Source organism: Ahaetulla prasina, chromosome 5 (genome assembly GCF_028640845.1).
Source record: "Ahaetulla prasina isolate Xishuangbanna chromosome 5, ASM2864084v1, whole genome shotgun sequence".
Taxonomy (NCBI): Eukaryota; Metazoa; Chordata; class Lepidosauria; order Squamata; family Colubridae; genus Ahaetulla; species Ahaetulla prasina.
The window spans coordinates 61,151,605-61,174,149 of NC_080543.1; the positions used below are offsets into that span (position 1 = coordinate 61,151,605).

A 22,545-nucleotide genomic window follows, 5' to 3' on the forward strand; every position below is an offset into this window, starting at 1 on the left:
AAATTCTACTGTCTCTCTAGTAAGTTGAGATGTTGAATTTTTTTCATAATAGAAAATACAAATCAAAATAAAGTTAATGGGGAAGGTGGAAAGGAGGGAAGGAAAAATATGGGAAGAGAAGAAAAAAGGATTAACTTCCAACTTTTTTCAGCACAGTAGAATAAAAATAATAAAGTATATCCTCAACTTTTACTTTCAAATGGCATAGTAGCCATTTTTACAACAGTAACTTGGAAATGTCTGTTTGAACAGAATGGATTGGATATATCTGTTTTAGACAGACTGAGCAACACATGCAACGGTAACAAATAATCATTCTATTGCCCTATCAAGACACGTTTCTTGACATATATCATCTTCCCTTTTGATGATGAATATATAAGATAATCTAATATTAAACAGAGAAAGAAAAGAATTGCATCTGCATTATTGTTCTTTGTTGGAGATTTGTTTTAATAGTCCATACTTCAGTGGTGGGTTTCAAAAATTTTTACTACCGGTTCTGTGGGTGTGGCTTGGGCATGGCATGGCTTGGTGGGTGTGGGTTGGTGGGCGTAGCAGGGAATGGATACTGTAAAATCTCCATTCCCTCCCCACTCTAGGGGAAGGTTACTGCAAAATCCCTATTCCCACCCCACTCCAGGGGAAGGTTACTGCAAAATCCCCGTTTCCTCCCGATCAGCTGGGACCCGGGAGGCAGAGAATAGAAGGGGCGGGGCCAATCAGAATTTTTACTACCGGTTCTCTGAACTACTCAAAATTTCCGCTACTGGTTCTCCAGAACTGGTCAGAACCTGCTGAAACCTACCTCTGCCATACTTCCAGCTTCCCAGTCTCCAGTCAAAAAATGGGTAGCTGGATTGTTAAGTGCTCCAGCTCAATGTGATGCTATAAAATGCCAAGCCTGATTGTAATAAAACCTACTTTGTCCATTATTTAATTAAGGAGAGGCTAGACCTGGTGTTTATTCCTAAAACAAGGCTGCATAAAAGGTCCCTCTCATGGAGTTTTGTGCAGATGAATTTTGTATTTTACATCAGCCCCAACCTGAGGTAGAGAACGTGATGGGGGTTTTGTATACCAATAGTCTTTAGATGTTATGAAGGCATTCTTCCACAGGAGGAAAGATATGAGGCCTTGCTCATGATACTGGGACCAGACAGGAAGCTAGGAGTACTCCTATTATCCTCACAGTTGCATGGCAACATCCCTCATTCACCTACTTGACTTCACTACAGAGGAGGTTATGGATTCATGTAGACTGTTAATATTAAGTGATTTCATTTCCACTCCCTGGAATTGGGTGGTTCAGGAGTCCATGGCTGCCATAATAACCATAGACTGATGCCAAGTCATCACTAGCCTAACTCATGCCTGGCCATACCTTGTTGGTGTGTAACATTTGGGTCATGATCCAGTTGTGGGAGACTTTTCTGTCAGTTCATTTCATAAACTAATCACTTCCTTATGATAGTAGGATTAATCTTTGCAGGGAGAAGAGATCTGTTAAGATGGTCTAGCACAGATATTTGATGGATCTAGCAAATTTCCAGATGGCACTTGGGGTGTTTCCCAATGATCTGAAGGATGTTTCTATTCCATTCCAATGAAATTTTCAACAGTTCCATTCAGTTCACCGTGTATCTCCTTGACTTTACTGAGCAGCTCTGTGAAATGAAGCACGTGAAGAAATGCTGTAGTGATACAAAAAAACCTCAAGGAGTGAATATGTCAGATTTGAGCTTACTCTGCATCAATAAAAGCAGCAAAGCATAATTAGTCCCCTGCCCTTATTTTGTTCATGGAAAGCTGGCCAGTTGCACTATTTAGAGTGTTCTGATTGGCTGGAAAATCCAGTCAATGTGCATTAAGTTGCCATTGTCTGGCCAAGCATATATAGTAGATACAGTTGCTTGTGTACTCTCCAATTTGGAAACTAGATGGACAGCATCTCCTGAGATGGCAATGATGGTGTCTTGTAGCTTATCTGGGAAGATTTTGAACCTGTGGAGCCTAATAAAGTGAACAGGATCCTTTGCAATCTGAGCTCTGCCAATGTGTTTTGCACAGGGCTAATTAAAGTGGCAAAGGAGAGGACTGGGAACTGAAGCTGGAGCTGGGCTGTAGTCAACACCTTTTTTTGAGGAAGAGGGAGGTGCCAGAGGGCCTTGTAGAGGCATTGGATTACTTACTTATTAAAATCCAATGAAACAAAACTGAACAACTATCATCCTAGGAAGGTTTACTGAAAATGGGGACTGCAGGGTTTGAAGTTGTATGTTTGATAGAACTATCAATTTGGAGTGAAGTATCATCAATATGCTGATCATGAGAGAATTCTAATAGAATAAGATAAACATTTGCTCTTTCTTTTGTGATTATCTGCACATAAAAATAATTTGAATACTAAAAGCAAGCATTTTAAGAAGGAGATTTGCCATGAGCCTGTAATTTCTAATTTTAGAAAAGTTTGGAAATATCAAGAATTGCTGGGAAATGGAAATCTTAGTACTGTCCTCACATTAGTATTACTTTAATAAATCACACCCTGTAATTAATGGCATTAAAAGAACTTAGCAGGTACAAATGAATTAAATGGCAACAGTTGAAATTATTGCAGGATGCATTACAGAAAGATTAATTTAGCTGGTCATATTTTATTTTATTAGTGGACAGTTAAGTTCTAAAATGCTTGTGGAGTATTAAATCTCTTTTCAATTTTAATTTTCTTTTATACTGTAAGGGAAATTTGAATCTTTTTACCACTGATTGCCTTGTGGAAAATATCTCTGGAAAAAAAGAGTAAAAAAGATGATCCCCACCACAAAGATTCCTTTGCTGGACTTGCAGCAGCATCCCCTCCCCTCTAGCTGTTTTAAAACAAAACATGTTTGTTTTAAATGTCTATGGTATTCTTAGCTGTAATTGCTATAGTGTTTATAAACTTCTTTGGACATATGGTTATAAAAATGGGATATAAATAGTTGTAATAAAAACTAAGAAATTGTTTTAATGATTAATGTAATTTATTTAAAAATATATTTAATTCAAAAAGAATAATGAAAATATTTCTTTCTGTAGCATCCATATCCAACAGAAGATGAGAAAAAACAGATAGCAGCACAAACAAATCTTACCTTACTCCAGGTTAACAACTGGTAGGTTGAACAATTATTTTATAATTCTATCTCGTCTTCCTTCTGGGAAACTCAAAGTAATGTGCATTGTAGATCTCATCATATTTACCCTCAGAACTCTCCAAAGTAGGTTGAGCTAACAAAATCACCTGTGATCAAATGGAAACTTGAATTTTGACCCAGGTCTCAATTCACCGCCATAATTTCTATAAAGGTAAAGCTTTCCCCTATCCAATCATATCTGGCTCTAGGGGGTGGTGCTGATCTTCATTTCTTAGCTGAGGGAGCCAGCATTGTCTAAAGATGCTATGGTCATGTGGTCAGCATGACTATAAGCCAAAACACACAGAATGCTGTTACCTTCCCACTGAAGTGGTACCTATTTATCTAGTCGCGTTTGCATGCTTTTGAACTGCTAGGTGAGCAGGAGCTGAGGCAAGAAAGGGAGCTAACCCCATCACATGTTGCTTGGATCTCGAACCACCAACCTTCTGGTTGACAAGCCCAGCATCTTAATGGCAAGGCCACCATGTCCCTTTATAATTTCTACACTGCATGTTTATTTTCTGCAAATTCATAGTTTTAGGGGGGGGAAAGCAGTGTATTTTGCAGCAGAGAAATTTGGATAGTGTTAGCAATATGTAATTGACCTCATAAAACCAAATGGGAAATATTAGGATGGGAATTTGAAAAAGCATTTTGAGAGAAGAAATTGGCAAATTACCTCAGCTCAGGCCCAGCCTGAAGGTCCTTTAGAACACATGCTCAGTTCTGGTTAGCTTCAACATGCATTGTGATACAATAATGCCTTAAGTGGGTGATTGTGGCCTTCCTCAGTTTGTTTACTGAAACCCAGTTTGAAAGATCTTTGGTACATGGTGAGAGGATTCCCAAGCAACTGGGAGAATTTCAACATATTGCCCAAACTTACCAGTCTGGATGTCCTTTGGCTGCTTTTGCAGGAGAAGGCTCCTCTAAGGATGGGGAGGAATCTGCAAAGCATAGCCACAGAAAGGAACATGATAGTTTGCTCATAGATTTCTGAAGTTACTTTGGAAGTTTACATTTTACCCTTGTTTAGGTTTATCAATGCTAGAAGGAGAATTCTCCAGCCAATGTTGGATTCCAGCTGTTCTGAAACACCAAAAACAAAGAAGAAAACAGCCCAAAATCGACCAGTTCAGAGGTTCTGGCCAGACTCCATTGCATCAGGAGTAGCTCAGCATCAATCAAATGAACTTACTATGTCAGATGGTAAGCAGATGCTTTACTTCATTAAATAGCTTTAAAAAACTACTTTTTTTACTTTGCTGATTGATGAGCCAGTTTGTAAATTTATTCAATTTCTCTATTTAAAGCCTACTGGAAATAATGAATTGGTATAGGTTTAATTTACTAAATACATTTTCATGGACGGCATAGAAAATGGGAATGATTAGTATCTGCCAAAGTGGAACTTTTTTCCCTTACATGATCAGACAAGTACATTTATAGCAGTAGACTGAAGCTAAATATCTCCATTCTGGTATTTAATGGGGCTTCTCCACAAGTAAAAACTCAGTATGTCACATATTTTGTATATTAGCTTAATATACAATACAGCTTATTGATGTCCATTTAATATGTAGTATTTGCTCCAGATGTTGCAAATCTTGTAATGCTAGTTTAAAATGGTAGTGCCTTATTCAGATTCAAAAATTCAGTATTCTTATTTAGTCCAAACTAGACTAAAAGAAAATGAACACAATGTCATTAAAATGCTTACTGAGGAAAAGAACGGACTAGATGGTGCGTGCAATTGAAATTCATTTCCAATTGTTAAATTTACAGCATGCAATCTAAAACTTTTTTTCCCAGTTTATTTTAGAAAATAAGATGAAATTCATATTTCAGTAATGAGTTGTGGGTTTTTAAAAATAGCTAATTGTTTTTTCCAATTGGACCTGTACTTTTATCCATTTTTAGGAGCTGTTGTAACAATTACAGCTCCCGTCAACATGAATGTAGACAGTCTCCAATCGCTTTCATCTGATGGTACTACTTTGGCTGTTCAACAAGTCATGATGGCCGGGCAAAGTGAGGATGAATCTGTAGACAGCACTGAAGATGATGGAACAGACCTCTCAACTACAAATATCAGTGGGCTGGTCTTGGATAACAGTGATTCTCTGCAATAGGAAGCAAGAGGACCTGACCTAAAATATTAAGAAAGACAATGGACTGACTGACTTTTTATAGTTTGCACAGCAAACATTTTACACAAGTTTTATTTCTATGTTTTATATGTAGATATAGAAGAGTGCACTTTTTTGTATTTCATAGTAAGCTTAAAGAGTGTCTTTGCAGGTGCAGCAACTTCTTTCAAACGTGTTGTTTTTTGGTTTTAATTTTGAAAATCTAATAAGTTAAAAAATTATCATCCCATTTGTTTTCCTAAAGTTATTATTTCATTTACACATACAAAAAGCTGAGTCAAGCTGAAAAAATGTGTGTAATGGGGTTGCAGACATGGGGTTAAATGGTGGCTGCCTGGAATGTGAGTTAGTTTTACATTAGCATGGATTTAAACTTACCCAAACCAGACAATTACTATGTTACTCAGTTTCTCGCTATTCTATAGCAATAGATCTGCAATTTTCAAACATATAAAATTGCACTGCTATGGGAGAACTGAAAGTACTTTTTATCTTGTTGAAAGTAACCAGTTTCAGTTCTGTCATTTTAACAAGGGTGGTTAATGTAAATGTAAAGCATGTCAAACTAATGTATGGGATTTGTTTATGAAGTTAGCCATGTAGATTTGAAAGTTGCTTCTGCACCTTAAAAAAGGAAACTAAACTGCCTGTCTAAAGTGGGCAACATAATACAAAAAAAGAAAGAAAGAAAGAAGTGAAAATGTGTGATTCCTAAAGAATGCATGGCATTTACTATAAACTTAATTTCTTCAGGAGGGGTTAGGTGGACAACTCTAGATCTCATTGTACCTTTAAATTTTGCTGTTGATATAGCTACCACAGTTTTTTTCTCAAAAAATTTTCTCCCTTTTTTATCCATTTGCCCAGTGGCTCCTTTTCTTTTCTTTTCTTTTCTTTTCTTTTTTTCAGCAAATAAGGTGAGGTTAGAATGGCAATAAAAGAAATAGAGGAGCCAGAAGAAGCCATGATTGTAGCTCTCTTCTGGTGATACATTCCAGTGTAGAATTCACCATGTAAGGAACAGCAAACCACCACTACGCTGTCTAAGTAGTAGTGATGACATCACTGATCTCCACAAGCATGGCATGATTATCTACAATGTGGAGTTTGACAATGCATGTTTTTTTTTTAAAAAAAACTCTTCACATGCACGAGAAAGCTTCCAACTGCTAACAGCCATGCTATATTCAAAGATAACTGGCTGTTTGTGGACATTAGAGCATAATCTAAAGAGTGGAAGGATTATTGACCATTCTTCATGTATTGATTCTAGATGGGAGACTCTTACCTAAACTAGTATTCTCTTATCTCAGTTCAAGGATACATTTAAAGGTACAAGAGATGCTATAATGTGTACTCCTAACTAGTGTGTCTGTCCATTGTTTGCTATAAAACACTTATTTTTACCTTTATCAGGATTCTTGGATGAAAAATATTTTTATAAATTCTCTAAGAATTGGACGGATGACTGTATTAAGCATGAGGAAAAAGTGTTTAGTACTACTATTTGAAAAGTTATGAAAACTGTCCAAATTGAATAAACATGCCTATGTGACATCTTATGGTTCTCTGCTGTCCCGTAATGGTACAATTCATAGTAATTTTGTTTGTTGTTTCACACAAACTACCATTCAAATTATATTTCTGTCCATATTGAATGCTGTCTCACAAGAGTAGCTTTTCTCAGACTGATGTTTTCTGGATGTTTTGGGGTCTTTTAACTCCCAGAAATACAAGCCAACAGCATCTAAACTATGATGGCTGGAAATTCTATAAATTGCAATCCCAACAAAGAGCACCAGTTTGGGGAAGACTGCTGAACAGTGATATTCAGGTGAATAAAATGCACAGTCTTTATTATAGTTTTAAAAACTCTCAACAGTACACATACTTCATATCAGTTGACTGCAGATATTTTCTTCTGGGTTATCTAATTTTTTCCCACTTTACTCCATCCCAAATGTTATGTATTCTGCAGCTTTGATACAAATAAGGTAAGATAAAGTCTCCTTTGAATTGAGCTTGATTCTGGTGATTTCATGAACGTGTCCATCAGCTTTCATGCATAATATCACAGTGGTTCAATTACTGCTAGTCCTTGAGTTACGAATAGAATGGAACCTGCCCGTTCCATTCGTAATCCAAGGATTCATGGGAGTGAATCTCGTACCTTGAACAGGACTCCCTCCTTTCACTAGTTGAATGTGAGGCTCGTTAAGTGCACATGAGGTATTTCAGGGTGGGGAAGGCCATGGGGGGGCCTAGTGATAGAACAAACCACTGCCTAAAACCACCCAAGGCCTCCTCGACCCACTAAAAGATTTCATGCTCTCCACAATTGCTTCCCCCACCACCCCATTCAACCTGCTGCACCGGGTAACTTATCATGTGAAGGTCTAGCAAGCTGGGTCCTCTCCAACCTCTCAGCTGTGCATGCTCTCTGCAGCTCCGTTTTGGTGTGCACAGACCTTGCCTGGCATTTTGCCGGCCAAATCGGAGCTCCTTTTAGGCCTGCGCAGGCCTCGTCCAGCACTTTGCCATCCGAAATGGAGGTTCAGAGGCGCGGATCCGCCCCTCTGAAGCTCCATTTTGGCCTGCAATTTGCCAGGCGAGGCCTTCAGAGGCCAAAACAGAGCGTTGGAGGGAAGGGGTCCCTCCAAACCTCCATTTTGGATGGCAAAGTGCAGGACGAATGTTGCAGAGGCTCTGTGGTTGTTCTTAAGGGTGAACAATTGCCATGGTGCAAGATTCATAGTTTTGGGACTTGTTCATAAATGTTAGGGGGCGCTTATCACGTAACTTCGAACGTTCACTAAGGGAACGCTCATAACCGGGGGATTACCTATACCTTCTTCCAGCATGCTTTTTTCCTTCCCTAGTAACCTATAGCTGGAATTTCCTGCCATTTTTTCAACCAAATACAACCAGGTCCATTTCTTTAGCTTTTTTAGATCTGCTAAATAAATAAGGTGCAGATAAAAACAGATTTCTCAGGACAGAGATATTTCAACAATATTTTAATGTACATTGAATATTATTCCTACATTCACAAATAGTGCTGATAAACCTTGGCCAATTTTCCTTATTCTTTATATTTTCAAAATTGCTATGTTCTTGTCATCAGTATGAATGTTGATATTTTTTCCAATCTTAACTTTTAAGAGACGGTACATACAGGCTGTAGAGTATAACAGATCATGTTTGTTGAATGATTTATGAAACATTTTTCTACATCAGCCTTCATTCTGTGCCTTCCATAGTTGGTATTTTTGGTGTTCACCTATGCTGGCTAGAGATTTGGAGGATTGCAGTCTCAGCAGAAATGAAAATTAACAGGTAAGGAAAGGATAGGCCATCTCAACAAATTCAAGATCTATTTCCAACAGATTTTAATAAGTTAATTTTTATGTAAATCCTGATATAGCAAAGCATTTACAGCTGGTTTTGATTTATTCTATTTTATTAAGTAATTAGATGATTACCATCTCTGGTCTATTCTATCAATTCTAATTATTCTCCTAAATCTAAGTTTAAATGGATTTAAATAAATAAAAGGACTGTTACTCAAATAAGTCTGTATGGCAGAGATTCCCTGAGGTCACTTTTAAGAGCTTCAGTCAGTCTTAACTTGAATGAATGAGAAATTCCTGCACCATCCTAGAGAAACTTTGTAGGGACCCTGATATGCTTTGGCAGTCACATGACACATCTACAGTAAAAGGTTTTAAGTATCAATACTACAGGTACTGTTAATATTTGTATACCCAGAGTGGAAGAACATGCTTTTTTCTCCCAAAATACTGGACTGGCAATAATAGAAGTAAATTAGTATGCTAGATTAGATTATCATCATAATCCCTTAGGAAAAGGGGAAACACTACTTTCATTTTCCCAGATTCAAAATACAATAAACACAAATATGGGTAGCCAGTTGAAAGATCACAAACTTATATCAAGATATTCTGGCATATTTCACTGTCTTGAAACCTTAGAAACTAGAACTCATATTGCATTGCTTCTTACGGTTGTGTAAAATTTAAATAAACCCATTATTTCTCTTTTTTGAGTTTTTATCAAAATTTGAGTTAAAATGTGAAAAGATGTTTCCAGAGCGTTTATCTTAAAAACATTAATATAATATAGATTTATAGAAATTTTAAAGCTGAATATTTTTTAAACTAACACCCCAAAGTAAGTACCCCACCTGAATCTAACTGCCACCAAAAGACACTCCCCATGTTTTAATTTTATTTTGCATTTGGGACTGCAAGGATTAAAATCATAGCAATTAATATTTTCAGAGAAGCAGCTCATTTTACAATTCTATCAGCAGTTACATGGCCTGAAGAAATATAACTCAACCAGACATATTTGAATATCAGATCAAGACACACATTCTCTCTCACTGCAAGAAGATCCTGGCCAAAATGAAACCAATCAGCTCTTCATTTTGATTCATCTGAAATTCAGGTTTAATGCTAAAATTAGGCTGGTTCTTAAAGAACCACATGTAACAAATTTCATATAGTAGCTTACAATAAATCTCGATCCTACAAAAGATACAGAAATACAGATTTTCCAGTGCATGTGTGTGCTGGTATTCTGTGGATTCTGTAAAAACCAATGAAAACCCCCCAAAAACTGATTCCCACCCCCCAATATTTTGAGGATTATATATGACTGGGTATAATTTTTGTTGATCCAAGAGTCCTGATGGTGCATCAGTGTGTAAAATGGGAAAAGACAACAGAGATAGCCTGTGGGAGACTGCTATAAACTATATTAAGTGGCCCATAAAGACCTCTTTGAAAAAGACAGAGATAATCGCCAGAATAATGTGATGTCCAGATGATTTAATGAGGGATTCTCCAAGAAATTCAAGAAATGGAGCACTATTAGGGATGAATTTCAAGCCAAGGTGCACCAATTGACCATAGTGTCTTTAATGGCATATCTCATAGAATAGAATAGAATATTTTAATTTATAGACCGCCCTTCTCCCGAAGGACTCAGGGAGGATAAAAATACAGGAAAAAAACACAACACATATAAAGCTAAAAACAACCCTTAAAAAACCTATTCAATATGGCTACTTTAGATAAAATATTTCCCTATAAAATTTACAAAAAAATTTAAAACCCATAAAATCAGTTTGATAATTTTAAAATTTAAGCGAGTCCAGCAAGACAAAATAAGTAGGTTTTAAGTTCGCGGCGGAAGGTCCCAAGGTCAGGTAGTTGTCGAAGTCCAGGGGGAAGCTCGTTCCATAGGGTAGGAACCCCCACAGAGAAGGCCCTCCCCCTGGGGGCCGCCAGTCGACATTGCTTGGCTGACGGCACCCTGAGGAGTTCCTCTCTGTGAGAGCGCACCGGTCGTTGGGAGATAGACGTTGGCAGTAGATGGTCCCGTAGGTATCCCGGTCCTAAGCCATGAAGCGCTTTAAAGGTAGTAACTAACACCTTGAAGCGCACCCGGAAGACAACAGGCAGCCAGTGCAGTCTGCGCAGGATAGGTGTTACATGGGAGCTCCGAACCACTCCCTCAATAACCCGCGCAGCCGCATTCTGGACTAACTGGAGTCTCCGGGTGCTCTTCAAGGGGAGCCCCATGTAGAGAGCATTGCAATAGTCCAGGCGAGAAGTAACGAGAGCATGAGTGACCGTGCATAGGGCATCCCGGTCCAGGAAGGGACGCAACTGGCGGATCAGGCGAACCTGATAGAAAGCTCTCCTGGAGACGGTTGTCAAATGGTCTTCGAAAGACAACCGCCCATCCAGTAGCACGCCCAAGTTGCGCACCCTTTCCATCGGGGCCAATGACTCTCCCCCAACAGACAGCGGCGGCTGCAGCTGACTGTACCAGGGTGCCGGCATCCACAGCCACTCCGTCTTGGAGGGATTAAGTTTGAGCCTGTTCCTCCCCATCCAGACCCGTATGGCTTCCAGACACCGGGACAGTACTTCGATAGCTTCGTTGGGGTGGCCTGGGGTGGAAAAGTACAGCTGCGTGTCATCAGCGTACAGATGGTATCTCACCCCAAAATCACTGATGATCTCACCCAGCGGCTTCATGTAGATGTTGAACAGGAGAGGCGAGAGAATCAACCCCTGCGGCACCCCACACATGAGGCGCCTCGGAGTCGACCTCTGCCCCCCTGTCAACACCGTCTGCGTCCGGTCAGAGAGGTAGGAGGAGAACCACCAATAAACGGTGCCTCCCACTCCCAACCCCTCTAATCGGCGCAGCAGAATACCATGGTCGATGGTATCGAAAGCCGCTGAGAGGTCTAATAGGACCAGGGCAGAGGAGTAACCCTTATCCCTGGCCCTCCAGAATCATGTCTCATGATTCAGACATGTTAAGAAACTGTTTTTAAATAATACATGAATACTGATTAGCTTATTATTATTTTTCTTGGAATACTTTAAAGAAATTGCACTGATTAAATTCTACTTTTAATATTTTAAAATAAGAAAAGCCCTTACTGCTAATTCTATCCAGGACACACATCCAACTTCTTTTGGTTGAGGTCCCTATTTTGTTGACAACAATGTAAACATGGAGCATTAAAAATATTTGTGCCAGCAGCATAATCAAATGCTGGGATACATTTTTGAGTGTCGGCATGACAGACGTAAAGAATAGGATTTTGAGATCCATCAATTGAAGGATTAAATAACTTGATTATAATCAGTGCGAGTGAGATAACAATGGAGCTTTGCTTTAAAATATACAATATTGTCTTTTTCAGTTCAGACTACTGCTTATTTGTAAAAGGTTGTATTTTCAACAGGGGCATGAATATTTGATTGATAGTTTTTGAAATCTAAATTTGAAAATTTGGGGATATTTTAAGATATATTTGGAAATGTGCTAGAGAATGATTCATCAATGTTTTACAACTCAAAACACCTATGTTCTCTACCTTGTGTTTAAAAGTTAGCTATCAAATTACCTTGATAAACATTAATTGTATTGATCAAATTTAGTTTTCCCTGTTGTGGGTTCTGTATAATGCAACTATCAATATTGTTTTGGTTTTCTAAATTAATTGCAATGAAATGAGGTGTTTTTAAACAATGGAGAATTTTTCAAATTGCAACTGTTCTGATTGCTGACAATATTCAAGGGCAAAGAAATTTTATTAATTTTTTATTGGCTAAGGAAAACTACACATTAATTGAACGGAAGTAGATTAATAGACAATTCTCAAAGTATTTATTTCCTTAAATAAAAATGATAGGGATATCAAATTTTGAAACTCCTTAGAAAATGCCTTTTAAAAGTCCATCCAAAACATTTCATTACTCTGCACTGTTAAGATAGTATCCATTTTAAACAACCACACTTATGATGTATAGGTTCCTTCCATAATTCAAATGAGGATAAATTAATGGAAGCAGTATCAGCCCCTTGGTTTTTATTAATGGGAATCAAAATGCTGTTTTAGGCACCAGATACACAAACAAAACTGTTTCTGAAAGTCTTGTCAGTTTCAAAAGAAGTTTTCTATGAAATGTGAGAAGCTACTTTTATGAGGACTGTAGTAGAACTGCAGTTATTTCTGAAAGGCACAGATTTGCTTCCTGGAATCCAACATTAAAGTACTCAGCCAAGAAAACTGCACAGGAAACTTCTCTATGCTCCCCAAATCATTAACCATTTTATTTATTTATTTAAATATATGGAGAAAATTTGAATGGGCCACTGTAACCATAAAGGTGATCTGTGGAGAATAGTTAATGACAATTGTTTTTATACCATGAAATTTTTGCAAAAACAAGCTAGGCCAGTTTTCCTGTTCTGACCAATTAGACGCTTTATAAGGATCACTTTACTAGGATATTAAAAATGTCAAAATATGTATGACTCACCGATAGAAGAGTCTTATGCAGAGACTCCTTCTTTTTCCTTTTTTATTTGATGAGTCACATGCACCGTAACAAGTATCAAATAACTGAATGGTATTGGGTTTTTTTCCAGGATTAAATAAAAAATAAAAAAATGCAGTTCCATCAAGCAAGCACAATTTGTAAACTTCCTCTCAATCAAATAAAAGAGGGAAAGAACCATATTTATTCTCTCTCTCATAATTCTAGAAGTATCAATTATGTTATGAACTTATTATATGAGCTAAAGAAATGCAAGAAAAGCCATGCTGAATCAGCCCACGTCACCTCAACTCCAGTACAGATAATTCTTGGCTTACAACCACAACCGAGCCCAAAATTTCTGTTGCTGAATGAGACATCTGTTAAGTAAATTTTTACTTTAATTTGTGACCTTTCTTGCCACAGTTATTAAGTGAATCACTACAGTTGTTAAGTTAGTGACACAATTGTTAGGTGAATCTGGCTTCCCCATTGATTTTGCTTGTCAGAAGGTTGCAAAAGGAGATTACATGACCTTGGGACAAAGCAATGGTCATAAGCCTCTGTGGCTCAGACTGGTAAGACAGTCTGTTATTAACAGCAGCTGCTTGCAATTACTGCAGGTTCAAGCCCCACCAGGCCCAAGGTTGACTCAGCCTTCCATCCTTTATAAGGTAGGTAAAATGAGGACCCAGATTGTTGGGGGCAATAAGTTGACTTTGTATATATAATATACAAATGGATGAAGACTATTGCTTGACGTAGTGTAAGCCGCCCTGAGTCTTCGGAGAAGGGCGGGATATAAATGCAAATTTAAAAAAAAAAAGTATGAACCAGTTGCCAAGCATCTGAATTTTGATCATGTGACTATAGGTATGTTGTAACTGTCATGTGAAAAGCAGCTATAAGTCACTTTTTTCAGTGCGTTGTAACTTTGAATGGTCACTAAACCATTGTAAATCAAGGATTATCTGTATTCTATCCCCCTCTTGATCCTGAAGGCATTTAGTAGCTGTTAATACTAGTAGACAACAGTCAGGACCATTTTTCAGAAACTGAGGCCCTTGATCATAAGAGATGATGCCTTGGAAATTCAAATAGTCTCACCCTTTTGGTTGAATATTGTTAACAGTTGACTTCTAAATCATTATATATTAATATAGGGAAGGGGTAAGATAATGTCATTTATTACAGAGCCAATTTTTATGTAGACAACATGTTTTCAGGCTATCCTGTTAGTATTTCAGGAAATAAAAACAGGTTTGTTCATCTTTATTTCAAAAACGTTTTCTTGTATCTAAAAAGCACCATATGCCAACGCTCTCAAAGAACAAAAAAATATGCAAAATACTACCCTATATATGTGTGTGTGAGAGAGAGTATGCACACACAAACACATTTAATAAGCAAAAATGCTATCAATTGGCTTTTTCAAAAGAACAAGAGAATTTGAAATCTCAAATCTCATTGGAATTTAAGTAATTTTTTCAATATGAAAAAATGGTGAATTAAGCAACTAGAAATGTATGCCTGGAATTCTTTTATACAATAAAAACACAAATCAGCATTAACATTGGTGTCTGCACTTGATACAATTCTGGATACTTTATAATAAGGTATAACAGAGTTTGACTGGGTTTGGCTTAGTGCTAGAATTGTTTCATCAAACTGATTAAAATAATAATATACATAATATACTAATTCCTAATTTATTTTTCAATTTATTTATTTTATTTATTTATTTATTTATTTATTGTTTATATTTATATACCGCCCTATCTCCCAAAGGACTCAGGGCGGTTTACAGGCATTTAAAATCAATAAATACAATCTAAAAACAATTAAAAAACTTATTCAAAAGCCTAATAATTAAAAATATAAAAAATTAAAACCCAAGTTAAAACCCACAAACTAAAATCTAACTCAGTCCTGCGCAGTTAAATAGGTATGTTTTAAGCTCGCGGTGGAAGGTCCGAAGGTCCGGAAGCTGACGAAGTCCTGGGGGCAGTTCATTCCAGAGGGTGGGAGCCCCCACAGAGAAGGCCCTTCCCCTGGGCGTCGCCAGACGACATTGCCTCGCTGACGGCACCCTGAGGAGTCCCTCTCTGTGAGAGCGCACGGGTCGGTGAGAGGTATTCGGTAGCAGTAGGCGGTCCCGTAGATAACCCGGCCCTATGCCATGGAGCGCTTTAAAGGTGGTCACCAAAACCTTGAAGCACACCCGGAAGGCCACAGGTAGCCAGTGCAGCCTGCGCAGGATGGGTGTTATACGGGAGCCACGAGGGGCTCCCTCTATCACCCGCGCAGCCGCATTCTGGACTAACTGCAGCCTCCGGATGCCCTTCAAGGGGAGCCCCATGTAGAGAGCATTGCAGTAATCCAGGCGAGACGTCACGAGTGCGTGGGTGACTGTGCACAGGGCATCTCGGTCCAGAAAGGGGCGCAACTGGCGCACCAGGCGAACCTGGTAAAACGCTCTCCTGGAGACGGCCGTCAAATGATCTTCCAAAGACAGCCGTTCGTCCAGGAGGACACCTAAGTTGCGCACCCCCTCCATCGGGGCCAATGACTCGCCACCAATGGTCAGCCGCGGATTTAGCTGACTGTACCGGGATGCCGGCATCCACAGCCACTCTGTCTTGGAGGGATTGAGCTTGAGCCTGTTTCTCCCCATCCAGACCCGTACAGCCTCCAGACACCGGGACAGCACTTCGATAGCTTCGTTGGGGTGGTCCGGCGTGGAAAGGTACAGCTGGGTGTCATCCGCATACAGCTGATACCCCACGCCGAAACCACTGATGATCTCACCCAGCGGCTTCATGTAGATGTTAAACAGAAGGGGCGAGAGGATCGACCCCTGCGGCACCCCACAAGTGAGGCGCCTCGGGCCGACCTCTGCCCCCTGTCAACACCGACTGCGACCGGTCGGAGAGATAGGAGGAGAACCACCGATAAGCGGTGCCTCCACTCCCAATCCTCCAGCCGGCGCAGCAGGATACCATGGTCGATGGTATCGAAAGCCGCTGAGAGGTCTAATAGGACCAGGGCAGAGGAACAACCCCTATCCCTGGCCCTCCAGAGATCATCCACCAACGCGACCAAAGCCATCTCTGTGCTGTAACCGGGCCGGAAACCGGACTGGAGCAGGTCTAGATAGACGGTTTCATCCAGGTGCAGAAACTGATATGCCACCATACTCTCTACAACCTTCGCCATGAGCGGGTTGGAGACGACGATAATTACCTAAAACAGCGGGTCAGGAAGGCTTCTTAAGGAGGGTCTCACCACCGCCTCTTTCAAGGCGGCGGAAGACACCCTCCACCAAAGAAGCGATCGTAATCGCCTGGAGCCAGCCTCGTGTCACCTCCTGAGTGGCCAGCACCAGCCAGGAGGGGCACGGGTCCAGTAAACACGTGGTGGCATTCAGTCTACCCAACAACCTGTCCATGTCCTCGGGAGCCACAGGGTCAAACTCATCCCAGACAATGTCACCAAGACCACCCTCGGACGCCTCACCTCAGTCACCGCAATCTTGGTCCAACCCGTCCCGAAGCTGAACGATTTTATCGTATAGATAACTGTTAAACTCCTCAGCACGTCCCTGCAGCGGGTCATCCCGCTCCCCCTGGTGAAGAAGGGAACGAGTCACCCGGAACAGGGCGGCTGGGCGGTTATCTGCCGATGCAATGAGGGAGGAGGCGTAGCAACGCCTCGCTTCCCTCAATGCCACTAGGTAAGTCCTTGTATAGGACTTCACTAGTGTCCGATCAGCCTCTGAACGGCTAGACCTCCAGGAACTCTCTAGGCGTCTTCTCCGGCGCTTCATCCCCCTCAGCTCCTCGGAGAACCAGGGAGCCGGTTGGGACCTGCGCCGGGTCAGAGGCCGCAAAGGCACGACACGATCTAAGGCCCCCGCCGCGGCCCGTTCCCAGGCCGCAACAAGTTCCTCAGACGTGCCGTGAGCCAGACCCTCAGGGAATGGCCCAAGCTCCGTCCGGAACCTCTCTGGGTCCATCAGGCGCCTGGGGCGGAACCAACGCATCGGCTCCGTCTCCCTGCGGTGGTGGGGGGCGGTCAGGAAGGCTAGGCGAAGGAGAGTGATCTGACCATGACAAAGGTTCGATGACTATTTCCTTTAAGTCCAGATCTCTCAACCACTGACCAGAGACAAAAATCAAATCGAGTGTACCACCCCCAGTGTGGGTAGGGCCATCAACTACTTGCGTCAGGTCCAAGGCCGTCATGGAAGCCGTGAACTCCCGAGCTGCTGTCGATGACGAGCCGGAAGAAGGCAAGTTAAAGTCCCCCATGACTAAAAGTCTGGGGGTCTCAACTGCCACCCCAGCAAGCACCTCCAGGAGCTCGGGCAGGGCAGCTGTCACGTAGCAAGGAGCCAGGTACGCGACCAGCAAGCCCATCTGACATCTATGGCCCCACTTCACAAGGAGGGATTCACACCCGACAATCTGAGGTACAGTGGTCTCCTCGGCTCCAGACTCTCTCTAATCACAACCGCCACCCCCACCCCTACCCTGGGCTCTCGGCTGATGAATGCACGGAAACCTGGTGGGCACATCTGCACCAGGGCACGCCCCTTCTGCGCCCAACCAGGTTTCCGTAATGCCTATAAAGTCCGCGGCACCCCTGAATAAGGTCGAAATTAGGGGCCTTATTGGCCACGGACCGTGCATTACATAACATCAGCCAAGGCCCAGGCTCTGAGGGTCTAGACTATCCGGGAACGGAGAAGTCTGGGGCTCGCGCGCGATCGCCTGCAAATATCGAGCGCCCCTTAACACGATCCGAGCCCCGCTTCCGCCAAATCTGCCCCTCCCCAAACCGTGCAAATAGCGCCACCTCCACCAATGGAACCTGAAATCCCCATAACCTTCGGACCTATTAGCTCACCGCCACGAGCATGCGAGAACTGATACCCCACCCGGCGGGTTTCCCCCAACACCCGCCCTACCCCTCCCACCCCTTAAAAATGCCCTATCTAAAAAACCCCAAAGGCTCTTCCTCTTCGCATGCCACCTCTGTGGATCCCAAGATCCGTCATTGAGGCCGGCCCTTGGTAATAAAACGGGCCATTCCTGCGAGGCGGGGGCACCTCGCAGGCGCAAGAGTTCCTGTACCGAATAACATAGGCGAATCGTGAAAATAATACTACTTCGCTAGGGGATAACAGTCACCGGGAGATGATCATTGTCCAGGATGGCAGAATATTAGTCCATAGTACTTCACACGGATACCCATCATCCGATGGTGGCTGATAATGATGATAAATAGGCTAAAGATGGAAAGATGGAAAAAATAGCCCAGTCCAAAAATCCATGGGGGAAAACGAGGTGGGTGGGTAGATCTTCTACCACCCTCGGCACTGTCTACAGCTGTTCCTGGGTATATCCACCGGTAGATCTCAAATCGGTCTCCAAGTCTCTTCCACCATAATTCCAAAGAGCAATCCTGGCCAAAGGTCCCAAAAGGCCAGATAAGTGCAGATGACAGTGCACAAATAATAGTGGGAGAAACGGGCCTCAAAAGGCCGGGACACCTCCCATAGTCACCACGCCAATTCCCTTCGTTAAGATGGTTCCCTTCGTTAAGATGGTTCAAAGATAAAATCCTCCAGGCAAGCCCCAGGCAAGCCCCACATTCCAAAGGCCTGGCCACTCCTCAGATCCAGGGCCTTTCCCAGAAACCGGGCCAGGCACCTCTGAGGAAGGCCGGTCAGATGTAATAGGCCGTAAATCCCGGATACGGCATAAGTGGGGTAAAACGTCCTCAGAGCCCCTCCCTGCAGGGAAGGCAGTGGAAAAGCCGGCAATGGAAAAGCCGGCAGTGGAAAAGCCGGTAAACTCATAACCCCCTTCGTCCGGAAATAACCAGGCTGGGGGGAGAAAACGTACCCAGAGTAGCCAGCGCTCAGCAATCACAGTCCACAGTCCACAGTCCGCAGGCCATGATGGGCTGACAGGCCTACGATCCGCGGCTGCGGCCTCGCCCCGCACCACGCACCCAGGAAATGGCCGCCGTTCGCCGCTCTCCCTCACCCGGCCTCGCTCTCGGCAGCCGTGTCACCGAAAAGGCCCGCAGACCTCTCCCACGGCTGCCGAGAAGCTGACAAAGCGGGCCGGGGGGCACAGGCGGCTCGGCTAGCCGTCTGGGTGATGCCATCCCGCGTCGATCATCCCGTCGGCGGCTCCGTTCACCTAGCGAGCCGCCATCTTGCGCATGCGCAGAGCCTACTATTTACTATTGTAAATAGTATTTACAATACTATTCTTCTTTCTACCTATTTTAATGCACCAATTTCTGTCCTTCAGAGAAATAACAAATAAAATATTCAACTGTGTCTAATATTTTCCTGTTCTGTGCTCAATAAAGTGACACTCCCATCTTGAACTTGTGGAGAATACAGCATGGTATCTAGAAAAAGACTGTACCAGGGTTTCCTAACGTAGATTTTCCCACTAACTGAATTGAAAATCTGTACTTAAAAACTCTCATCCTATGTTTTTCTACATTTCTCACATGATCCTCTAAGCCTTTTTTTTAGGTGAAGGTGCAGTTTCATTGGAACATATAAATCCCAGTTTTATTCTCTGTCACCATGATGAGTTATTTCATCACCAGACCGTTTTATGCAGGCTTATGCTACTTTCTGTACTGCGAACAGGATCCAACAGCCATCTGGACAAAGTCTGGACCATGTATCACTGTGCAAGCTGGTCTTTTTATTAACAGAGCTGGGTTTACTTAGGAATGCTAATAAAGAAAGGTCTTTTAGTTTCTCCAGCTATGTAGGAAAAAAAATGCTGACTGTAGTGAAGAGAAGTCTTCCTAGCATGATACTCTTGAATATATTACTCTGATTATGGCAAGGAAGGATTATGGGAGTTGAAATCCAATATATTTGAAGTGTAACAGAAGACTTACACAAAATACAGCAGTTTTCAAGAGATCAAGTTTATTAATTCAGTATATGACTATTCATATGCCTAAATATTCTGAGCTTATATTTACTGTGCTCAAATGTTTACCTAATGTTTGAAAATGTACCGCAACTTTCCATCTTCTCGTAGACACTTACAAATCTTACATTTTTCAATAATAGTATTATCAGCAAGTATCCCATCATAATTTCCTGTGGTTCAAGCACAGTATGGACAACCATCCAAAGGTCTTTTTATACGCTTGCATTCTGCAGGAATTTGGGGGCAAATTGAATGACATATGATGTTCTGAACTGATTTACATGTACACACCCTGGTAGCAAAGTCAATATACACTGATTGTTCCAAGAGAAGAATCTTATCTTTATAGCCTTGGTTAAGGCATTCATCCACCAGAAAAGCAGGACACAAACACTGAGGGATGCAACGAGGACAACATTCATGTTCAACAGTCACAGCTTTGTGATCTTTAGGACACGCTAGACAGCTTATAGCAGCACAGTCTAGTTTTATATGCTTACAGTTGATGTTTTGGAAAAAGCAGCAGCCCACCAGAAGGCAAAAGGTAAATTCAAGATTGATCATTCTATATCAAAACAAAAAGATTCAGTTTATTAAGATTTTAATACATACAGTATACTACTGTACAATTAGTATACAGGTAGTTACAGGTAGTATACTGTAGTATACTATACTATATAGTTACAGGTAGTATACTGTACAGTATACTACCTGTACAATTAGCACAGGGGCCCCCCAAGGCTGTGTGCTCTCCCCACTTCTCTCTGTATACCAATGACTGCATCTCCAATGATCCATCAGTTAAGCTACTGAAGTTCGCAGATGACACAACAGTGATTGGTCTCATTCGAGACAATGACGAATCCGCATATAGATGAGAGGTCGAACGACTAGCCTTGTGGTGCAACCAAAACAATCTGGAACTAAACACACTCAAAACCGTAGAAATGGTGGTAGACTTTAGGAAAAACCCTTCCATACTTCCACCTCTCACAATACTAGACAACACAGTATCAACAGTAGAAACCTTCAAATTTCTGGGTTCTATCATATTGCAAGATCTCAAATGGACAGCTAACATCAAAAACATCATTAAAAAAGGACAACAAAGAATGTTCTTTCTGCGCCAACTCAGTAAGCTCAAACTGCCCAAGGAGCTGCTGATCCAATTCTACAGAGGAATTATTGAGTCTGTCATTTGCACCTCTATAACTGTCTGGTTCGGTTCTGCAACCCAACAAGAAAAACACAGACTTCAGAGGATAATTAGAACTGCAGAAAAAATAATTGCTACCAACCTGCCTTCCATTGAGGACCTGTATACTGCACGAATCAAGAAGAGGGCCATGAAAATATTTGCAGATCCCTCGCATCCTGGACATAAACTGTTTCAACTCCTACCCTCAAAACGACGCTATAGAGCACTGCACACCAGAACAACTAGACACAAGAACAATTTTTTCCCGAAGGCCATCACTCTGCTAAACAAATAATTCCCTCAACACTGTCAGACTATTTACTGAATCTGCACTACTATTAATCGTTTCATAGTTCCCATCGCCAATCTCTTTCCACTTATGACTGTATGACTATAACTTGTTGCTGGCAATCCTTATGATTTATATTGATATATTGATCATCAATTGTGTTGTAAATGTTGTACCTTGATGAACGTATCTTTTCTTTTATGTACACTGAGAGCATATGCACCAAGACAAATTCATTGTGTGTCCAATCACACTTGGCCAATAAAAAAATTCTATTCTATTCTATTCTGATGAATTTACACTGAAAGAATTTCATTACTTTATATAGCATTTTCTCTCACTGATGTCAAGATCACTTACATAGCAGGCTGCATTTAAATCTACTCACTGTAATTATATAATCTTATGTTTACGTAGAAGAAAAACCAACTTATCTAAGTGGGATATATTCCCAAATAAATGTATACAGCCAAGATATAGATGAGAGAGGGCTGGCAAACACAATTGGAATTGATCACAACATGCCCATTCAACTTGTATTTCTGCACAAGTTTATTTGAAACATTTCTGTACAGTCTTCAGCTCAACAGTTCTAATGTGATTTACAATGATGATTTTATACTGCAGAGGAAGGGAGGGTGGAACCATCAACACAGTTCTTTCCTCAGCCTTTTTCTGGCTTGTAAATAGAAAGAAAAGAAAAAAGTATTCATAATATTCATTGTTGGCATTTCTCCTTTTTCTTTTAGAATGGTAATGGAAAATTCAGCCAAATCTTTAATTGTGCTAGGAAAACTAACATTACCTTGGTAAGTTTCAGGTAATTTGTGCAGCAGGATTTGTTCCACAGCAGTTTTCTTCCTGAATAGCTGTGCAAG

The 22,545-nt window shown here is 41.3% G+C and overlaps 1 protein-coding gene and 1 long non-coding RNA gene across 6 annotated transcripts in view; one reads left to right on the forward strand and one right to left on the reverse strand.

The window, feature by feature from the left end:
* The window catches only part of PKNOX1 (PBX/knotted 1 homeobox 1), a 34,387-nt gene extending 27,928 nt beyond the window's left edge, over positions 1-6,459 (forward strand). For all 5 annotated transcript variants that reach the window (XM_058185077.1, XM_058185081.1, XM_058185079.1 and 2 more), the window contains 3 exons: positions 3,082-3,158; positions 4,219-4,391; positions 5,103-6,459. In XM_058185077.1, coding sequence (XP_058041060.1) covers positions 3,082-3,158; positions 4,219-4,391; positions 5,103-5,314 — 462 coding nt within the window. In that variant the 3' untranslated portion in view covers positions 5,315-6,459. The remainder of the gene's footprint in view (positions 1-3,081; positions 3,159-4,218; positions 4,392-5,102) is intronic.
* Positions 1,652-22,545, reverse strand: LOC131199370 (uncharacterized). The gene is made up of 3 exons (XR_009155333.1): positions 22,473-22,545; positions 4,069-4,129; positions 1,652-1,667 (listed from the first exon to the last, which is right to left on the reverse strand). It is a non-coding gene; the product is annotated as an uncharacterized LOC131199370 (long non-coding RNA).